Below are 22,937 nucleotides of genomic sequence, written 5' to 3'. Positions count from 1 at the left end.
GCAGAAAGTAGGTAGCATCCAGTAGGTGACTGTTTAAGGAGTCCATGTTCGCAGGTGGAAGATTCACTGCTACGATTCAGGGGAGGTTTTTTTCTTCAAGTGTTTTGCAAAAAGCAGAGCCATAATGGTATAGACTGATATATATACAGATTTTTTTCAACCATGGTTCATATAATCCTTTTTTTAGTTCAATCATTTTGTCTTTAGGTTCTTGATTTGCAACTCACCCATTCTCATTTGCTTTAAGAAATTTCCTTATTCAAATCAGGACCCTGAATAAAGATTTCCATCTCATGGACGTCTTCCAGGGACCTTCAAGTGAGCTGGACACCTGACCATCACACTTTCTCAAACTGTTAGAAGCAAACGATTCTATATGTTGGCTTTAGATGATATAGAATTACAATTTTTCCCTCCACTGGAACTAAATCTTTTTTCAGCTTGACAATAACCCTGTGCACAAATCCAGCTCCATGACTGAAGATATGCTTTGTTAAGGTTGGACTGGAGGAACTTACTCAACCCCATTGAACACATACTGTATGAGATAAACCGGGAAACTCCAACTGCACACCAGACCTCTTCATCCAACAGCAGTGCCTGATCTCAATGGGATGAATGGACACGAATATAATAATATAGTCAAAGGCTAAAGAAAAGTTGCTGTGTTGTTACTTTCCATAGAATCTTCAGAAAGCGTTAGTTAACCTGCCTCCTGCCACAACATGGTCTTTGTAAGAAAATACTCCATTTTTCACTCCATTTTGAAGACACGTATTTCTCTGTCTTCTTCTTAAAGCCAAGACATCTTAATATGTCAGATTTTTGGCCAAAACCCAATACACAATTCAACCACAGCGACATCAGACAGGATACTCCAACCACTACACAACCATCTTCTAGGTTATAAAGTGTTCGATTTGTGTTTGTGAACTAATTTATTTATAGGACGATACGTTTTAAGATACATGCAAGCCAAAATTCAGTTTAGAGCATCTATAATGCTGTTGCTATAGGTATAGAGTTAAAAAAAAAAAAAAAAAAAAAAAGAGAAATCCCCAGTGAGAGAGAGACAGACAGAGACAAGAGAGAAAGACAGCAGGAGTGACAGGCAGATGGGGAGAAAGAACAAAAAAAACCTACTGGAAGGCTGCTGGGATGGAGAGAACTGTAAGAACTTGAAGAATTCCATCTCCAAGAAGTCAAACTAAGTAAATTAAGCGTGACGGTGGAGTTTAATTCTGAGGCAGCAGGATTTGGCAGCTTGATGAGCAGATTTACGGCTGTGAGCGTTAGGAACAAAGCCGAACATTTCTCAACCGAGCAAAAGCATTTGTGAGAAATATTTAAAAATCTGAGTTTTTATTTTTTATTTTTTAAGCATTAATTGAACTGGTCTTGATTATGTCTGTTTGCTTTATTGATGGCAGAATGATCTCCAAGCCATAATCCAAAGCATCTCCTTTAGTACGCTATCCTATCCTATAATAGACTTCTTCAGTGGAATATTAATGGCTTTTGTATGATTTAAATTGCTCGGCTTAGCACGTCTCCAATCCCGACAATCCAGAAGATGTGGTTTGGGTCAGTAGTTGGTTGCCATGCTGGGTATAATAAGCTTTGTGGACTCAGAGGCTTCAGATAATCTGTATAATTTACACTGTACTGAAGTCGAAATACATGGAGAATACTGCTCTAGAAGTCAGAGTTAAAATATATTAAAGTATAAATTTTATATTTATATTAAAGTAATATATATATTTTTTTGTTCCTTCATTTATCCAGACATTTCATACTCCAAGTCTGGGAGATGAAGAGTTTGAGATCCCTCCCATCACTCCTCCTCCAGAGACCGAGTCCAGCCTGGGTCTCCACGACGGGGGCTCATCCTACCCCGGGCTTCCCGAACACCCCAACCCTCAGCGAGTTCATTTTACCCCGCAGTTTCCACCTCAGAGTCTGGATCTGCCCTCCATAACCATCTCCAGGAACATTATGGAGCAGGATGGTGTTGGCATCAATAATGGCCTCCCTCTGGTGAGTGTTTGATCAGCAATGTATTGAACTTGTAGCTTGAAGTTGGATTCTGGTTGATGTTCTTCTTTGATTTACAGACCATCCATTAAATATTAAACAGTCAATATAATATCATAATATTGTGATAAATCGCATCATTTCTGAGGACTCAACATACACTATAACCATAACTCCACCATTTCTTACAGAAACAAAAATATTTAAGGCATTTATGGAAATATTTTAGGAATTTGCATTTTATTTGAATTTTATGAAAATGCGATCGAATAAATTTCTATTTACATGTCATCATTATGCCAGATTACACTGTTGTATCCTTTCATCCTTCCATTAAGAACACTGTTGACACTAATGTTATAGAAACACACGTCTGTGTAACAAGAGATGCATAATAATGTATTTTGATGCATTGTTACAGGCTTTTAATACATTTGCAGGCTTCTTTACATCACACACTACAGTAAAGCTCAAATAAATTAATTTAATTTAAACAGAATGTTATGAAATCAGTATCAGATCATGAGTAAAAGCAATAATAATAATAATAATAATAATAATAATAATAATAATAATAATAATAATAATAATAATAATAATAAAATAATAATATTGCTTTTTAGAATTTTTTAAATTATTTTTATTATATATTATTTTTCCCCAAAAGCAATATTATTTTTAAATCATTTTTAGGTAAAAGGTTGGTTATATATATATATATATTTTATTTATATAAAAAAAAAATATTTTTTTAGTATTTATATAACAGTTAAAAAGGTCACCAGACCTGTAAGAGGTAATAATAATAATGATAACAATAATAATAATAATAATAATAATAATAATAATAATAATAATAATCTAATGCTTATACAGTGCCTATGATCATTTCTATAAGCTCACGCCAGATATTATGAAGCTTATAAGCCATTATATTAAAAATGTCACAAAGACAGGGTTCATGAAATTTATTATTTTTTTATTTACCTTTTTTTTTTAATTGATTTATGAGCACGATCATGGAGATCCACTAAACACGTTCAATATATATGTAATAATGCTCATTCATTATGCCAATATCTCCACGGACTGCAATAAAAGCACACAGCCTATAATTACAACACATTATAACTCACAAACCCACCGAAGCCCAGAAGTTTCAGCGGCTAGAGCATCGTTAACCAACATCATCTAGATAACGTATGGAGCTATAAAGGGACGATTCCTAAAGGTCAAATCTATACAGGAATATATTACTTTCACCTTTCACTGTTATGAAAAGTGACATTGGACAGACATGTGGTGCAGACGTTCTGTCGTTTCATAACCATAATGTTTTATGATTGAGCTGTGATGATGGTTAATGCAAAAAAAAAAGAAAAAGAAAAAAAAAGAGGAGTGGTACCTAAATGCCAGCGCAATATAAATGCATTGAGGAGTACGAAAGGGAAATGTCAGAGTGAGACTATTTATATTAAACGCTGCTGTTACAGGAATGAAATCTCTGTCACTGAAATATGAATATATAAGGAAGCACGAAAGGTCAGAAACCCTGAGATTCCTGGCACATATCTCTCTGTTTTAGTTTGTGTGTCTTTTTTAAAATAAAACAACCAAAACAACAACAGTGCAAAACATTGTTTAAGTTGATTCTATTTAATTTATTTATTTATTTATTTTGGTTTTGTTTCTTTAATTATTTTACTTTCTTAACAACTAACTAGGGGGGCTCGGTGGCTTAGTGGTTAGCACGTTCGCCTCACACCTCCAGGGTCGGGGGTTCGATTCCCGCCTCCGCCTTGTGTGTGTGGAGTTTGCATGTTCTACCCGTGCCTTGGGGGTTTCCTCCGGGTACTCCGGTTTCCTCCCCGGTCCAAAGACATGTTGATTGGCATCTCTGGAAAATTGTCCGTAGTGAATGAGTGTGTGTGTGTGTGTGTGTGTGTGTGTGTGTGTGTGTGTGTGTGTGTGTGTGTGTGTGTGTGTGTGTGTGTGCGATGGGTTGGCACTCCGTCCAGGGTGTATCCTGCCTTGATGCCCGATGACGCATGAGATGACGCAAGAAGTTCTGATAAGCGGTAGAAAATGAATGAATGAATGAATGAATATTTATTTATCTATTTATTTGTTTGTTTGTTTGTTTATTTATGTATTTATTTATTATTTTAATTTCTTAATAACTAACTACATTTACATTTACAGCATTTGGCAGATGGTGTTATCCAGATCACTCTACAAAATTGTACAAAAGTCTCAAATGTCTGAAATACATTAACTCTGTTTTTGCTAGGTTACAGACTTAAGATATCATGAGCATAAAACACTGTTCAAAGTTTTTAGTTTTTTTGTTTTAATACACATACAACAAACAGGGGAGAAAGTGCTTGTTTAATATTTCATGAAGAAGTAAGCCTTCAACCGTCGTTTGAAGATAGCCAGTGACTCAGCCGGCTACCGGACCCCTAGGGGAAGTTCATTCGACCACCTTGGTGCCAGAACAGAAAAGAGTCTTACAGTGTGCTTAACTCTTACCCTGAGAGTTGGTGGGACCAGTCGAGCAGTGCTGGTAGCTCTGAGGGTGCGATGGTAAGATGGAGCTGGTCTGTTTTTGACTTTGTAGGCCAGCGTCAGTGTTTTGAATCTGCAGCTTCAGGAAGCCAGTGGAGGGATGCGAGAACTTAGGCAGGTTAAAAACAAGTCGTGCAGCTGCATTTTGGATCATTTGCAGAGGACGACTTGCATTCATATGTAGACCTGACAGCAGTGAGGTGCAATAGTCCAGTCTTGAGATGACAAGAGCCTGAACAAGTACCTGAGCAGCCTGTATGGATAAAAATGGCAGAATCCTTCTAATGTTGCAGAGAAAGAACCGACGTGAGCGTATCACGTTAGCAACATGCGAGGAAAACATAACTAGATAAACACTAAACCTTTTTCCTGCTTCTGGTATATTAAACGCTTTAAATATATAAATGTATAAATATATATTAAAAAAATATGTAATTGTTAGTAGGAAAGTGTACAAAAGAAGTGTGAAAAGAAAAATAAAAAAAAATAAATTCAATTTAATTCTCAAACATTTATTCCTCTTATTTAGTTTGTAGACACATCATCAGGCTTGTGATTGGGTTGTTTCCTTTGATTGGATTGCTTACTTTCTCTCTCTCTCTCTCTCTCTCTCTCTCTCTCTCTCTCTCTCTCTCTCCCTCCCTCTCCCTCTTGTCATTTTTCTCCTGAAACATTCACAACTAATGCAATTTGATCCTCGTTCTTCCTACTAGGTCACTCAGACAAAAGCCCATGAACTCACATTGATTTGAAACATGCCTGAGTTGTACACGGGGTTATATTGGATTAGAAAGGTGATACACACTCAAGATGTGTTCCTTATGGTTTCCACTAGCAATGCTGCACATTATTCTTTTAATCTAATAGGCTTTTCAATGACAGCCTGCCAAAGTAACCAAAATTACATCACTGCACCATCCATCGTCTTGACAATATGACACATTACAGCTCCTGATGGAGCTTAACGTATTTTAAGTAAGGAATAAAACATGATGGGGCATGCTGTGATTGGAAAATAATCAACTTTGGGAGTGGGATGGCTTATTTTCCAATAAAAGCACATCCCGATATGTTTTATATCTCTTACAGGATAACGGTAACATTTTTATTTTATTTTTTATCCATTTATTGTTACACTGAGTAGCGTCCATGGAAGGAGTTCAGTTCCTGGAATTAGTTCCATGCTTTTATTTTGTCGCATCTACATTATAGCACAGTGAAATTCTTTCTTCACATATCCCAACCTTGGTGGTTGGGGTCAGAGCTCATAATAAGCTATGATACAGCATCACTGGAGTAGAGAAGGTTAAGGGCCTTGCTCAGGGGCCCAACAGTGGCAGCTTGGCAGTGCCAGGGCTTGAACCCACATCCTCCAATTAACAACCCAGAGCGTTAACCGTTAAACGCTTGAGCCACCGCTGACCTGGGAGCGGTAAACACAAACATCTTTTTTATTTCTTATAAGGTTATTGAAACTCAGAGCACAAAGCACTCGGACCTTGAAGGAAATTGTGACACTGGAGACTCCTTCCAAATACGGATTATGTGTTACGGGGATGTGGTAGCCTAGTGGTTAAGGTGTTGGGCTACCAATCGGAAGGTTGTGAGTTTGATTCCTACATCCATCAAACTGCTACTGCTGGGCCCCTGAGCAAGGCCCTTAATCCTCAATTGCTCAGTTGTATAAAAATGAGATAAAATGTAAGTCACTCTGGAAAAGGGTGTCTGCTAAAATGCTGTAAATGTAAATACGCTAAATAAACAATCGTGTCCAGGAAACATCACCCACGTGCATGACCAATCAGAATCAAGCAGTCAATAATATGTTTCAATATAAATCCATTCAACGCAATATAGAACACGTACGCAATTTATTATTATTTTTTTTTACGGTAATTCGATTCTTATTTTTAGTTCTATTTTTGTGACACGAACATTTGCATATGAGAGAAATAAAATTTTTGTTTGTAATTCAGACTGTGCTCCAGGTCTAGTTCCATTTCCATTTGCCATGTGTTCACTTATTTATCTCCTATTAATACATTCTCTGACTATTCACTTACTTATGCTAACTCAGCTAATTCCTCACTCCCAGGTCCAATTCAGCAAGATCTGCTTCTCGTTCTGTATGCGGCTAGCGGGGGCCTTGAACATGAAGTCATTATTTATTTAATCGACTTCCCCTAACAAGCTCCCCACATCTCCCTTCGCTCTCGTTTCAGTCTCGCTCTTGTCTCCCAGCATGAGGGCAATCTGATTTTCAGAGTCTTTCCCCTCCTTAAAAAAAAAAACAAAACCTCATGCTGTACAAGAGCCATTTCACTGGCAGCATTTCTTTTGTTTTTTTACTCTTAAACCTTATTGAAAAGATGAGTCTGTTTATTTTAGAGGAAAATGACACGATGTTTATAAATTTTATGCATTTTAAAGGATTTGAAAAGAAAAGAAAAAATTAAAAAATTTAAATATATAGCATCAGTATGATGGCTGAAAGTCAATGATATTCATTTAGCCCTTAACCAGAATGGCTTCCATTTTTATATCATTTAATACAACTGCACAATTGAGGGATAAGGACCAGGGATTTGAACTCACAACCTTCTACCAACACCTTAGGGACCTTTTTACACCCGGTCATTTCGTGTGTTGTCTCTGATCCGATAGCTATCTGATTTGTTAAAACTGTTCCATTTACATTAAGGCCACATAAACGCGTCTCGGCGGATCGGATATCGATCCGATCTTTTTACTCCCGCCTAAAACGCAAATATATTTTACCTCATTTCCGGGGTAATTGAAATGGAACACGCTTTGGTGTATGCGGTTGCTACAGAAAACAGCATTTACTGATTGCTGCATTTTCGTTGGTGGCAGCAGCGCATTTTAAGACCCGACGAGACGCCTGGGTGAAAGATCGGAGTCAGCGCTGGTGGGAAAACATATTTGTTTCTGGTGCGATGCACGACTCGCGAGTCACCTGCGAGTGACGTACTTCCGTTTGGGAGGAGTATAGCGCTGACGTATGTGGCTTTAACAACCACAAGCATTTACACCTGTCCAGTTTCATCTGAAACGCGTCCCAGACCACCTCCTGAAGGGGTTTGAACCATCGGATTTATAGGTGTAAAAAAAAACCCTTAGACGCTATGCTACCACATCCCTATTCCTGCACACTGACACTCTCTGGTATTGTTTCACGTGAATAAATGAACACGGTGGTTTTCACTACATGTTGTAACAAATAATCTGTTCTGTATAATCCACTACTCAAATATCCTGTGAAAATGCATGTAAAATTATGCACTTAATCATTTTTTAATCTGAACTTTAAATATCTCAAATATCCAACCATGTATACACCTTGTTCAGAGATTATTCTAGCAGAATTTATCCTGAGTGTGCCGTATACAGCGTGATGAAATGTTCTAATGTTCTACAAGTAACTGAAATACAAACAGGACACGTCTAACCAAGACTAATCAGACTCTCGGATCGGCTGCTTTCAGTTTAAAATTGTTGGTAAAATATGTCTAAATTCCTTCAGATCATTTGGAAAGTATCATTTGGTTACTTGAAGACGGATGTCATAGTTTTTCTCTTATCGACGTCTAATCAGAGTCTACAGGATTTATTTAGGACGTGACGTTTTTTAACAAATTGTCTTTTAAACATTAGTGAGAATTCCTGCTCGCAGCGCGATGACGTCATAGACTCCATTTTTCTGCAAAATGGAGTTTTACGTTCATAATGTATTCATTCATTCACATTCATTCATTTTCTACCGCTTATTCGAACTTCTCGGGTCACGGGGAGCCTGTGCCTATATCAGGCGTCATCGGGCATCGGGGCAGGATACACCCTGGACGGAGTGCCAACCCATCGCAGGGCACACACACACTCTCATTCACTCACACACTACGGACAATTTTCCAGAGATGCCAATCAACCTACCATGCATGTCTTTGGACCGGGGGAGGAAACCGGAGTACCCGGAGGAAACCCCCGAGGCACGGGGAGAACATGCAAACTCCACACACACACAAGGCTGATCCGGGAATCGAACCCCCAACCCTGGAGGTGTGAGGCGAACATGCTAACCACTAAGCCACCGTTCCCCTTCCGTTCATAAAAAAATTTTCACAAAAAATAAAACTCTTCAGAACATATGGTTTCAAGAAAATAAGCAACAGCAGGATGAAGTGATGTGATGCGTTAATGTTACCACATCTAAGCCATAGTACAGCATGTTCTGAAGGGTTTTGTTCTCCTTCTTTGTTCAAAAATTCATCCCGGATGAAAGTTATATAATAATTAAAGAACTGAACTAAATGTAACTTCAATCTACAGTTTTTTTTTTTTTGTAATGTTATTGTAATGTAATGTTATTGGGAAACAACTACAGTTTCTGTTATCAGTTATGCTATAGCAGCTATAAACATCAGGCATTTTTTTTCCTTTTTCTCTTATATATATATATGGTGGAGTTTCAGAGAAACAGGTTCGACCGATCAGAATTAAGAAATCAACAGCGATACCAAATGACAGTAGTGTTAGTATTGATTCCCTAAGAGTGTTCAAAGTACTTTAGAGTGTAATAAGGTGTTTGTGTCTCACTAGTACATACACTGATGTGTCAAGCAGCCTGATAAATAAAAATGGAAAATCTGAATAGTGGGACTGAAATGAATTGTGTGCAGTGTTCATCTCTCTCTCTCTCTCTCTCTCTCTCTCTCTCTCTCTCTCTCTCTCTCTCTCTCTCTCTCTCTCTCTCTCTCACTCTCACTCTCTCTGTTATCTCCCTTCCAACCTGAGTAGTTCTGACGTTGGTTGTACATCAATTTCTTAAAGTGGATTTTTTATTTATTTATTTATTTATTTATTTATTTTTGCCAACCTTCGTGCTTCATCTCCCTTTACCCCATCTCACACACACATGCGCACACACACACACACACACACACACACACACACACACACACACACACACACACAAACATACACACCCATACACTATTGTGACGTATCGTCTCACTCGAATGAAAGATATCGATGCAGGTATGCAGTACCTAATGAAGACTCAGACTGACCTTCCGCGTGATCGATTCTGTAATTTGGTTTTCGAAGACGTTACTCAAAATCAAATCATGCCAAACAAGTTTTTAAAACCTGCCGTGTAGAAATGGAAGGAGGAAAGCGGTCGGAGATTATTTATTATCGGATTTTGGACAATTATGATTAGGATGCATCGATAAAAATAACGGTTGAGTAAATAAAGCTCCGATACCGACATCTTATATCGTGAGTAGCTTAAGACTAGCGTACGTTTTTTCTGCTAGTGACTAAATGGTCGTTATGTTAACGCATCTTCCTACAACACGAGTGATCTGAAAGTAAAGTCTTATAGATAAATCTCAGAGTCGCTGCTTTACATGCTGCCTAGGTGAGAAAAAATAGCTGAACTAAATAGTCAACGTTGAGGTGAATGAAGATGACAGCTCTTACTCGGTATGTTGTTCTTGACCCGATGACAACATAAACGTATTTTACTTACAGCTGTACGGTTTTAAGAAGTGGAACCAAATCCGTTCTTCTCTACCGCAACCCTGGTCAATTGAATGGAACTAATAGAGTCAAAGATTTTTTAAATAGTCAGGTATCTTAAGTGCCTGAACACACATACTGTACTGTCAATCTCGGAAACTACTGGAAACAGCATGGACGATTTATTTGTATTATACACCAAAGCTATTTGGGTTGGAATTCAAAGGATGGATAAATTTAAGACGAGAGTTTAGGATTTCAGGATTTATTCCTCTGGTATTTACATCCAGATGTATTAAACATCATAAAACATACAACCTTTTTTGTTTAAGTCTTGATAAAGTTCTTCTCGATTAATTTGGATGCGTTTCTCTTTAGGTCGGTAGATAAAATGTTCCTTTAAACTTCCAAATTGACTTGAGAATATTCCAGAAGCAGCCTTGATGCTACCAAGCCCAAGCCATGATGCTACCACCACCATTCTTTACAGAAGAGCTTGTACTGTATGTTTTAGATCATATCCAGATCAGATCCTTTCTTTCTTTCTATACACATTGGTTATGGAGGTTCATTTTGGTTCCAGAGGTTTTGTACTGTAGCTCATCTCATTGTGTGGTCTAATACAAAATGTGCTATGTTCTACATCATTAATAAATCTACATATAAATACCATCGAATACAAGCTGACCTTCGAACCCCATTTCTATTATTCATCTTTTGATCCCATACTCATACGTAGCCTACAGCATAAAAATAGGAATCTGCCCTGTTCCAATAGTTTTGGAGGTTTCGTTCTCAGAGGCAGAGCAAATTAAAATCTTCCATGAAGATCACATTTGCTTTTTAGTAAGTATGATGCTATTTTGGTAGCAGTAAAACCGAAAAGCAGGTGCGTGTACCGACAGGAAAATACAGATATGTGAAAGGATGTTCTATGCATTCAAAATGAGAGATGGAAGCAGAGAGAGTAGCATATGTTTATTTAAAAATCCAGTTTGATTTAAGGATAATCCAACACAGGTAGGCTGAAGAAGAAGAAGAAGAAGAAGAAGAAGAAGAAGAAGAAGAAGAAAAATGGTTGGCAAAATAAAGGCAAATTGTGTTGGTTTAAAATGGCAGCAGAGCAGTGAATATGTGCAAAGAGCTGATAAACTATCTTTAATAGAGCTGACCTTTTCACGCTGGCCAAAGTTACTGACAGAATCGTCCTTATAATTACCATATAGATGATTTCACCCAACACCCCCCTCTTCCCCTCTTTCCCCTCCTCATCCTCCTCCTCCTTCTCCTCCACCAATGGAACATTTCCAAGAGCACTGTGAGGTTGATTGAATGGAAATTGAACTTGTTAACATTCTTTTCAGTGTGGAACAGCTCATACCAAGATGCTTTTAATAAATCCACCACTAACTCGCACCCCCCCCCCCGTTCTCTCTCTCTCTCTCTCTCTCTCTCTCTCTCTCTCTCTCTCTCTCTCTCTCTCTCTCTGTCTCAGCTCACCATATATTTCCTCTAAATTCCAACCCTTCCATACAAGAAGGGTTGTTTGCGTTTTTTTCTTTCTTCGTTTTTTTTTGTCACTGTTTGTACGATCATGAGTGTGGAAGACTGGTCCATGTTTTTTTGGGGCCATAACCATTCTCCCTGGTGGTGGTTAAGGCTTTGATGAAAGAGGATTGGATAGTGTTTGAAGTAGAAGCAAACAGTCATCGATCAAAGGTGACTCGGTGTTTGACATGAACGCTGTTGAGTATTGTGTGATGTCAGATTCCTTTAGGCGCTGCGTTTCGGAGCCTTTTGTGTCGGCCGAGCCCGAGCGGTATACGCTGTTATGAAAAATGACCTTCTTTACAGTTTTATAAGCTTTTTTGCATAGACTGAAAATGCTTTAGGGTGAAAAATAGTCATTCGTGTGTCTTATTATGTCATAAACTGAATAAATCTATGAACGCAATGATAACAAAAGGACAATAAGCAAGATTTTAAATAGATTTGTCTAGTTTGTGTTTTCTCTGCTAATTTATTCTTAGTTCGGAGATAATTAATGAAATTTTGATAACAATGTTCCTGAAATGAGTAAAAATGACACACCAGTTAAGTAATGTTGCTTGAACACAGTTGCTTGGCAACTGAAATTATAGACAGAAGAGAAAAAGGACAAAAAAAATAAACAATTTAGCTAATGACTAGTTAGCTCGCCAGTAGAAATTTGTTTGTAATCAGATAAATATATGTAATATGTCACAAAGAGACAGTTAACTTTATTTGAAATCTGTCTGGTTTGTGTTTTTCTCGATAAATTATTAATCTCGGGTAGTGAAGAGAATTCTGCATGCTGTGAAATGTACGACAAATTTGCTAATAATTGTGAATTTTCCATTGGGATAAATAAAGTATCTATCTATCTATCTATCTATCTATCTATCTATCTATCTATCTATCTATCTATCTATCTATCTATCTATCTATCTATCTATCTATCTATCTATTCATTCAACATCAGGTATTATACATGTAGTAAGTAGCGTAATTCAGTCATTTCTAAAAGTATTGGCACCCTATCTATTTAATCCATTCTCTCTCTCTCTCTCTCTCTCTCTCTCTCTCTCTCTCTCTCTCTCTCTTTGTGTCTCTCTCTTTATCCTTAAAATTGAACAGCAAACAGGTTTTACTTCCGGTGTGGTAATGAAAGAAACAGAGAAATATTCTGGGATAACAATTTGGGCTAATGACTAACAGCTAGCAACATGCTACGTGGTGTGCTTTCACTGGTAAAAGGTTTATCTCTGAGGTAATGGAGGTTGTGAATATTGAGGTTGAGCTTTAGGTGTGAGTAAAAATAAAGCTAACAGCTTAGAAGAAGAAGTTAGATAAGAAGCTAGTTATTTAGCCACAGACATGTGACAGTGAAAACAAAACAAATCTATCATGAATTTCAACATTTTCTTCAGATCTCAATGTAAAATACAAGACATCTGTAACTACAAGAAAAGAAACCACATGCTTATAATTTCAGTGTAAACGTAGCATAGCATAGCACTGATCATGGACGCTGACATCTTGTGAATTAATTCAAATCATTTGTTTTTATTTATGTGATATGAAAAAAAAGTGGAGTCTACGCTAAAAAAACTAGCCCCTCCCCCAAAAAAAACACAGTTATTAGTTAATTAGCTAATTAGCGAATCCGAGCCTAGCATGTCAGAGAATGCTACTATATGAATCAACACAAGGTCGATAAAGATATGTAGCTGATCAAGCTAATTTTATACCTGATTTTGTTAGACATTCGTTCAGATTTCATGCTAATACTCCCATCTTATTGGTGTGTATGAATTCCTCACATGGCTTCATGGGAACATTGCTTAAATCTCAAGCAATATTCTATAGGCTAGTAGCTGAAGCTTTTAAAGACCTTGATGGAGATCTCTAGCCTGGGTTGTGTGATTAAATGGTAACACACACACACACACACACACACACACACACACACACACACACACACACACACACACACACACACACACACACACAGCAGGGTGCATAGGACACATCTGGCCTCTTTGCTTTCTAGATAAGAAGTTATTTGCAGATTTATGAAGACTATCAAAAGCATCTCTGAAGATACGAGCTGTAGCCACAGACAAAGTTGCAATCAAAATGCAAATGGCAGAAGTGCAGCAGGGACATGAATAAACAGATTGGTTATTGACTCGCGCCTCACGAGTCAGACCACTGTGACATTAAACATCTACGTTCCTACCAGTACTGTTAGCAAATCAGCCAATTTGAGCTGTATCGGTATATTACAGGAGGAATTTCATAGTTTTATCAACAATTTGCTTTTGTCTTACTTGATTTTTATGTATATTTATCATCTGGTGAATCTGCTTAGGGTGCTTTGATAGTCTATTTAAATTCCCTGGAGCTTCTTTAGAGCCCTACACCAAGAGCTGTACACTTTAGTTTCCTGGATTATATTATTGTATTATTATCTGAATGAATATACAGTGAAGTCACTTTATCACCTTGTGTCTCACGATTTAATTGGCCTGTCAGCTCCAAATGACAGGTTTCATTAATTTATTTAAATAATCGATTAAATAATCGATTAACTGATTAATCAATTAATGTGCTCATTGGACACAATGACCTATTCGCTCGGACTCGTACGGCAGATAAAAAAAAGAAAAGAAAAACATGCCAAACAAAATCTTTAACTAAACAGAAAAAAAAAAAATAAATCGTAGCTTTCTGTAAAGAGATATTTATTTAGCATTTAAGGAAGGTCACTATTTATAGCTGCTGTATTGCAAATGAGAACAGGAAGTGAGAATTTTGTGGCCATTTCACATCAGCTGTAACTATAAATGGATAAAAATTATGTGTGTTTTTTTCCCGTTACTGTAAAAATAATGAACTCATTCTACCACACCATTGCTGATCATTTCTTTTTTTTTTTTAAATCATCAAGGACCTCGATTGTTTTATTCCTTATTTACTGACCACGAACACCACAGCTTAATCTCTCTCGATCTTTAAGTGCGTCTTGTCGTAATTTCTCGATCGAACCAACGACAGATTTTAACACGGAGTGCGATCCTTTACCAGAGAATCCCAGTGTGTTGATTTTATTCCCTATCCCTAATTAAAACTAGCCTACAATATTTCTGTGATTCTGTAAAAGATTAAATTTCTTCCCATATGGCGTTTTTCTACTGTACACATACTGCAAGTAGAATTGTTCCTTTTTTCCCCTGTTAGTGTTTGGTGGCTGTTAGGTGTGTGTCACCACTGGGACGGTGTTGATGAGTTGTTACACAGATGGTCAGAGCTAATGAAATCGCAGTCTTTCCTCCCTCTCTCTCTCTCTCTCTCTCTCTCTCTCTCTCTCTCTCTCTCTCTCTCTCTCACACACACACACACACACACACACACACACACACACACACACACACACACACACACACACACACACACACACACATAAAAATCTAATCTCTAGATGACTTTCTATAGCCTGAATTAATGAATTAAAACGCATCCCGTCTCTGTCATTCCCCATTAGCGAATTTCATTAAAAAAGCCATTTCTCTTTTATTATTTAACACGGTTTTTAACATTGATTCTAATAAACACTAGCAGATGTTGCCTTCGCCTTGTCATGTGTTCATAGGGAGTCGATTTGGCACGAGAAGGTGCGGAGGGAATAAAAGATGGACAATCCAATCTGTGTGTGTGAAAATGTGTTCTGTAGGAGTTGCTTTCACAGATCTGTGCAATAAGGCCAAGTGCAAGACTTTGTGATGTGTTGACACAGAGGGGAGATTGAGTCGGCGTCTCAGGGAAGGCAAAGCAAACGGAGAGAGAGAGAGAGAGAGAGAGAGAGAGAGAGAGAGAGAGAGAGAGAGAGAGAGAGATGTATGTGTGTGAAGGACAGGAAAAATAAAGACAGAATGATAATATGAAAGAATATCACCTTGTTCTCCTCTGAGGCTGTTTGGTTTGGTTTTGCACCAGCATTTTTTTTTTCTTTTTTTCATTCTTTGCCCTTTAATCATGTTGCAGTATGAGAGACTGGCAGCTGCTGTAATTTCCCTCTCAGTTCAATCAATGTGAAACACTTTCTATCCCCAGCACTCACCGCTCACATGTATACACACACACACACACACACTCTCTCTCTCTCTCTCTCTCTCTCTCTCTCTCTCTCTCTCTCTCTCTCTCTCTCTCTCTCTCTCTCTCTCTTTCCTGAAGAAACACAGTCTTTAAGTCAAAATTGCACAGTTACAGCTATGTATAGAATAAAATACCACAAACCGAATAACCAAAGACGCGATGATGGGATACACCCGACGTCCATTATTTTCCTATAACAGGACGTCATGATGTATTATATTCCTTTTACACTGCAACGGCTTACCTACAATTCCAATTTACCAGGCAAATGATCAAAGATGTCACGGTGGGTTACGCCTAAAGTTCATTCTTTTGCCAGAACGATTACCATTTACGACACGAACGATCAAAGACGCGTCAACGTGATGCCCAGAAGTCGTTCGTGTTCTTATAACATTTCGATCTACGAGGCAAATGAGCAAAGATTTATTGCCCCGATGAACCTAAAGTTGAATATTTTCCAGTATCCATGCATTCCAAAGTGTTTTATTGCTTTTTTAAGTACATATGCATTTTTTTTTTTTTTTTTTTTTTTAACTGAAGAATAACACGTTGTCTCGTGTCCATTTATGGTCATGTTTATTGTAATGGAACCCACAAAACAAGTCAGCAATCAGTCATTCCATCACCAGCCTCTTTTTCTATATGACAGCGTTTTATATGAAGAAAGAGAGGGAGAGGTCACCCATAAGCTCTCAGATCTAATCTGAGCTCTGTGATATATAGACGTATTATACAGAAATATTTTCCCGTCTCTTTGGCAGTCAGAGTGTGATGTATGAAAGCTGCCAGCTGATAGATTTTCATCACCAAACACGCACCGCAGGATCATTTTGCTGCTCCGTCGTCACCGGCACACTATGAGCTGTAACCTTTAGGACGCCGGACTGTGCCGCACCGCACCGACGCAGGATGGGATTTTGATTTGGCCGCCGAAACGCACAGTGACTTACTGGAATAGTTATTTTACATAATTTGATTTTGTGGCTTTGCGATTTTGATGGCTTCCCAGAAGAGTGCTTACAGTCCTTAAGGAGCAGAAATATCCCAGCGCTCCACTCTGGCAGAAAGACACGGCTGATAAAAGACACGAATTTTAGCATGATTTTAGGTGTCTAGCTGAGTCTACTTAGCAAGCAATTTAATATTATTTATATATAGCACTTTATTACCCATACTTACGTCTCTTTGAAAATAAATCACCGGATTTCTTTGCTCTGAGTCTCGTTTTTTTTTTTCCTTTGACATTTTGGAAGCCTGCTTTATAGCCGCAGGGGTTTGGGATTTTTTTTTTTAAACTTGTAGACTGATTATAAACACTGAAAATACTTCTTTTTTTTTATCAATTCTATTTTCATTTGTAAACATAAACATGAGTGGTAATTGTTATTTATTTATTTATTTTGCACAGGGTATTTCACAGGCTCAGCTGCGTCAGTACCCTCCTAACCCCACCATGGTCATGCGCTCCATCATCAACATGAACAACCCCAATGCGATGATGTCACGCAACCAGCTCACCACCATCAACCAATCACAGCTGAGCGCCCAGCTCGGCCTCAACATGACCGGAACGAACATCACCCACACGTCCCCGTCTCCGCCGGCCAGCAAGTCGGCTACACCGTCTCCATCCAGTTCCATTAACGAGGACGATCAGGATGAGGTCAGCAAGGTGGGTGACTTTGACCTTTGTGATTTATTTTTTATTTTTTTTTAGAGCAAGTAGTGGTATATTTATTTGTCAGTAGCGTGCGGAATCCTTTTTAAAGGTCACTATATGTTCTTAAAAAGTCTGCATTTATCTCTGGATAGCCTACTTTTGTATATAGTCAACTCCAAAATTATTGGCACCCTTGAAAAGCGAATATTGTATTAAAGTACATTGTATTAAATTTTTTTTTAATATTTCTAAAGATAAAGAACCTCGATTAACTTTGCTCTGGCAAATCTCATTCTCATAAACATATTTTAAATAATATATGTAATAATAATAAAAAAAAATAAAACTTTCTCTTGACATCTTTGCACCAAAAGTATTGGCGCCCCTATAGAAAATGTACTATATCTTGCTTTAGAACAAACATACTTCTTCCTTTCTCAATCTTCTTTCTTTTCACGATCGAGTGAACGCTGTTTCGATTGTATTTCTGTATCACAAGCAGCTTTATTTAAGCCAATCTCTCGTTCCACTCGTCCTTATAGATTGGTGAAAAGCGCCCAGCCCCAGATGCTGGAAAAAAGCCCAAGACACCCAAGAAAAAGAAGAAGAAAGACCCAAACGAGCCTCAGAAGCCCGTTTCTGCATACGCACTGTTTTTTCGAGACACCCAGGCGGCCATTAAGGGTCAGAACCCCAATGCTACGTTTGGGGAAGTCTCCAAGATTGTGGCGTCCATGTGGGATGGACTGGGAGAGGAACAGAAGCAGGTACACGAGTGCTTGTGATTCGATATGCATGGACATTGACTGTAGACTGTATGACTGTCTAGCCTCATGTGAATATATTTAGGATATGTACAGGATATATTTAATTAGAGTCATTATTAATCATCTTTCACTAACGTATCAAAGCGTGCCAAGTTAAGCTTAAACTCTTCGGTTTCATTTATCTAATTTATCTGTATTTATTATTCTATTCATTTATTTTAATATATATATAATATTTTCTTAAGCTTGGAGATACTCTTGGTCTTGGTCACTCGTCCAGGAACAATATTCTTATTAGTACATGATGTACAGTGAAGACGACTTGGACAAAATATGGTTTTATGTTGATTTTCAAGGTTAACCTTCAACATTTTCAAGGTTATTATACTGAAAAATCAGGATAGAAAAATTCTTAACCTCCTTCCAGAAGCAACCAGATCTTGTGGTACTAGAAAATTAACTTTAACACAGTTTTGATTAAAAAAAGAAAAAGAAAAAGAAAAAAAGATCACCATTTTTTGCAATTCTGTGCAGATCTGGCAAGTAAAGATCAGCTAAAATTTTTGGGAAAGAGATTATTTTACTTATTTTAATTATAACAGATTACAAAATACAAATTACAACGATATCCTTTATATATTCTTCATTCTTTATATTTTTATACTATTTATATGACGATATTAATATAATGTTACTGACTTTTCTTTCTTTAATTTATTTCTTTTTTTTTCTTTTCTTTTTTTTGGGGGACACCGTCAAGCAATTTGAGCTGCATCTTAAATGCATGAAAGGTGGTTTATAAATAAAGTCACTGAGAAAATACTGCATTTCTTTTTTACCTGTTCCTCACACCCTTTATTTCTTTCTTATTTCCCCGTCACTGCAGGTTTATAAAAGCAAAACTGAGGCAGCTAAGAAAGAGTATCTAAAAGCTCTCGCTGCATATCGTGCCAGTCTGGTGTCAAAGGTGAGATCCTCTCTCTCTCTCTCTCTCTCTCTCTCTCTCTCTCTCTCTCTCTCTCTCTCTCTTTCTCTCTCTCTCACTCTCTTTCTCCCTCTCCCTCTCTCTCTCTCTCTCTCTCTCTCTCTCTCTCGCTCTCTCTGGGTCTCAGTAGAGGTGTAATGATAGCAGGTCGTAAAAGCAGCTAATGAGCACACCTCATTAATTTCCAGGATCTGTTTGCTAGCCTGTGGCATTAGCATATCTGTTAATGCCTGCTAAATAATTTGCTGATATTTGCATATTTGATAATCATCCATACAGTAGCGAGTCATTACTGAGACGTAGTTGCCACATCCCATGTTTTTTCAGAGAACTTTGCAAATCCAATGAGTTCAAAAACAAAGGTGTAAAAGTAGGTAACGATGAATGGGGCGGTAATTAATTTAAGGAACAGATGCTGTGTTAATTTTTTTTTCGCATCCAGTTTATAAAAAAAAAAAAAAAAAAGAGTTGATTTTGTGCTATTCTTGAGTTGGATCAAAAATCATCTTCCGTCTGTTTCTGTCTCAGGCTGCGGCGGAATCTGCCGAAGCTCAGACTATCCGTTCGGTGCAGCAGACCCTGGCGTCCACAAGCCTCTCCCCTGGCCTGGCTTTGCCGTCTCCGCTGTCCTCGCCCCTGTCCCAGCACCCGCCCATGCCCTCAGCCTCTCAGGCCCTGCAGCAAGCCCTCCCTCGAGCCATCGCCCCCAAACCGCTCCAGATGCGTGTCGGAAACAGCCACGTGGTCACTTCGGTTACAGTGGCGCACCAAAACATGGCGCCCGGCATGCCGTCGCAAATGCTGGGCCAGATGCCCTCATCGCAGATGAGCCCGCCCATGCATGCGGCCATGCAGCAGCAGCACTTGCAGCACCACCAGATGCAGCAGCAGCAGATGCACCACCAGCAGATTCAGCAGCAAATGCAGCACCAGCATTTCCAGCATCACCTGCAGCAGCAGCTTCAGCAGCATCACATGCAGCAGCAGCAACAGCAGCAGCAACAACAGCAGCAGCAGCAGCAGCAAATGCAACAGCATCAGCATCCACATCAACATCAGCATCAGCACATGCAAATGCAGCACATGCAGATGCAACAGATGCACCAGATGCATCAGCAGCAGTCTCATTCGCATTCGCCCGTCCAGCACTCGCCTGGAACGCCGCATTCGGCGTCGCTCGGGAGTCCACAGCCTCCACCTCCGCCGCCTCAGATCCAAGTCCTCTCACAAGTCAGCATCTACTAACAGGAAAAAAAAAATCCTGCATTCTCAAATCGGAGAGAGAAGACATAAAAAAGCAGCGTTTCAAAGTTGCTTTTTTTTGAAGTTGCACTTAAGAAGTGTGTAAGAATAACAAAGAATGTTACAAAGAACTGTCCTTTGTTCTAGATGGATATACGGACACGTGTATAAAAAGAAGAAAGATACGGAGCCGAAGGCTATTGCCCCGATTTTGTCTATAAAATAGGCAGAGCTATGAAGGGTCTGAGTGCCTGATTTTTATTTTTTTTTTCTTGTGTGCTTGTTTTTTTTTCTTTCTTTCTTTTCTTTTTAATCTCTATCTTTAAGAAAGTTTCTGGGCACATCGATGGCAGAGGAACAGTTGGGTCAGGCAATTTTTTTTTTTTCACCATATATATATATATAAGCTTTATATACAAGGCCAACAGTGGTGGTAAAACTACAAAAGCTCTAAACAGAAAGATACTGATAGCTTTCAACTTGACAACATGGAGGATGACAGATACAAAATGGAAGTATCGTTGAAGTGTAAAAGACGGGAACCCGAACGTGCGGCGCAGCTTCTAACACACTGCGGAGGAATTCAACCGCTCTCTGGACAGTATATCAATAAACATCAATAAAACCTTTTTTTTTTTCCTTCTTCTTCTTTTTCTCCTACCTACGGTACGTTTCTGTAAAAGATTCTCGAAGTAGGAACCACACACATCTCCAGAGACCCGAATAAGAAGAACTTACTTTTAGTGCTGGCAGCAAGCAGTTTTTCTGTCAACCAGACTCAGAACTCAAAAAACAACAACAACAAAAAAACTCCTGATATCCTGCTGCACATGAGCAAAGGAAACTTTTCCGAGAGAGAGAGAGAGAGAGAGAGAGAGAGAGAGAGAGAGAGAGAGAGAAAAAACACAACTCTGGTTCAAATGTGTGTATAAATAGCACTCCAAAAAAAAAATCTATGTATTTGTCTTTACCTCAAAAATTTAAATTAAGTTTCTGTTACGTTTGTATTCATTTTGTGTAATAAAAGTGCATATTTTAAGGATATTTTAAGGAGAAATTGCAAAAAAAAAAAAAAAGTCAAGGACTCATGCCAGTGTTTTAACGATCTGTGTATTTTTACACTGTTCCTTGATAGCAATTTAAGTAAAGGGTGGAACTGAGTCCTGGAAGAAGCTTAAAAAAAAGTTTGGAAAAGAAAATGAAAGTTTTTTCTGCCAGCTGTAAAAAAAAAAAAATAAAAAAAAAAATAAAAAAAAAAAGAGCACGGTGATGCTGACAAAAAGGAAAGTGTACATTTTTCCATAATCACCTGTTCCAGTTTAATACGGAAGGCTTTAAATTCTGTTGGTAAACTGACCTGTGGATTGCAAACGTCATGTAGTCATGCGTCTCCTTTCTTTCTCCTTCTTTTTAATTATTTCTAATGGCAGCAGTTCATTTTTTTTTCTTTTGCTTATGAATCAAAATCTTCTGCTTTAAAAATGAAAATAAAAAAATAAAAAAATTGTCAATAGAATAAAGACATTTCCATAGACTCACCTGGCTTTTGCACCCTTACTAGGACTATATCTTCTACACGTTCTGTTTTGTTTTATTTGTTTTAACGAAAAGAAATCGCATCACATTCCATCATTAACATGACACTAGCCATCGTTTTTTTTTTTTTGTATGACGTGTTTCATTGTTTGCAATTCGAATAACAATCACAGATATTTATTTGAAAGAAAGTTCGATTCATTTCAAAGATTATATTAGCCATACTTTTGTATGATATATTTCCTCAATGTTTCCTTGTTAGTTATTAAAGACTAAAAAAAAAAAAATAAAAAAAAATTAAAAATAAAGACATCCTTACTTCACTCTTTCACTTCACTTCTGGTGGGAAAATGTTGGGGATTGTGGGTAATTTTTTTTTCTTTTTTTTTTTTTCAAAGTGTTAGTGTATGAATCGCTGAAACTGGAGACTCCTTCCGTATATGTTTGAAAAACTTCCCTACAAATGCTTAAAACTTCTAAGTGAATATATTAACCTATTAAAAAAAATTATACAATATGTTTAGTCTGTTTCTGTGGAAAAAAAATGTGACATATTAGAAAAATCAAATCTACCGTCATTATAGAAACTTTCTGCTTCATCACCTTCTAACCAATCAGAATTGAGAATTCATTGAGGTGAATATAATCCCGAGGAATATTTTTATCGTGGTTTAACCACACGGTATAAAACAGATCGGATACGTTCCACAACATCGTGTCTGTTTAAAGTTAGCTAGTCTAGCTATTTGATTACTAGTAATGAATCTAGGGACCATGTCGAAGCCTTTACGTGGTGGTCTATGAAGTGTATCTACTGTATGTAGGGAGCACGAAGCCTTTAGGCTGCATCTCGATCGGATTTCTGGTTCAGTAGTCAGCGCACTGATCTGATCAGAGATTTGGACGTTTTAAGGTTTTGCTC

General features: G+C 37.9%; 1 protein-coding gene across 2 annotated transcripts in view; it reads left to right on the top strand.

Annotated features, from left to right (window-relative positions):
- The window catches only part of tox3 (TOX high mobility group box family member 3), a 73,378-nt gene extending 52,008 nt beyond the window's left edge, over positions 1–21,370 (top strand). For both annotated transcript variants that reach the window (XM_047800496.1, XM_027173836.2), the window contains 5 exons: positions 1,786–2,037; positions 17,234–17,497; positions 18,028–18,252; positions 19,139–19,219; positions 19,766–21,370. In XM_047800496.1, coding sequence (XP_047656452.1) covers positions 1,786–2,037; positions 17,234–17,497; positions 18,028–18,252; positions 19,139–19,219; positions 19,766–20,482 — 1,539 coding nt within the window. In that variant the 3' untranslated portion in view covers positions 20,483–21,370. The remainder of the gene's footprint in view (positions 1–1,785; positions 2,038–17,233; positions 17,498–18,027; positions 18,253–19,138; positions 19,220–19,765) is intronic.
- The last annotated feature ends 1,567 nt before the right edge of the window (positions 21,371–22,937 follow it).

The sequence above is a fragment of the Tachysurus fulvidraco genome, chromosome 1 (assembly GCF_022655615.1).
Source record: "Tachysurus fulvidraco isolate hzauxx_2018 chromosome 1, HZAU_PFXX_2.0, whole genome shotgun sequence".
NCBI lineage: Eukaryota > Metazoa > Chordata > Actinopteri > Siluriformes > Bagridae > Tachysurus > Tachysurus fulvidraco.
Note: the sequence above shows the minus strand (reverse complement) of the source record. Positions and strands in the feature narration are given on the sequence as shown.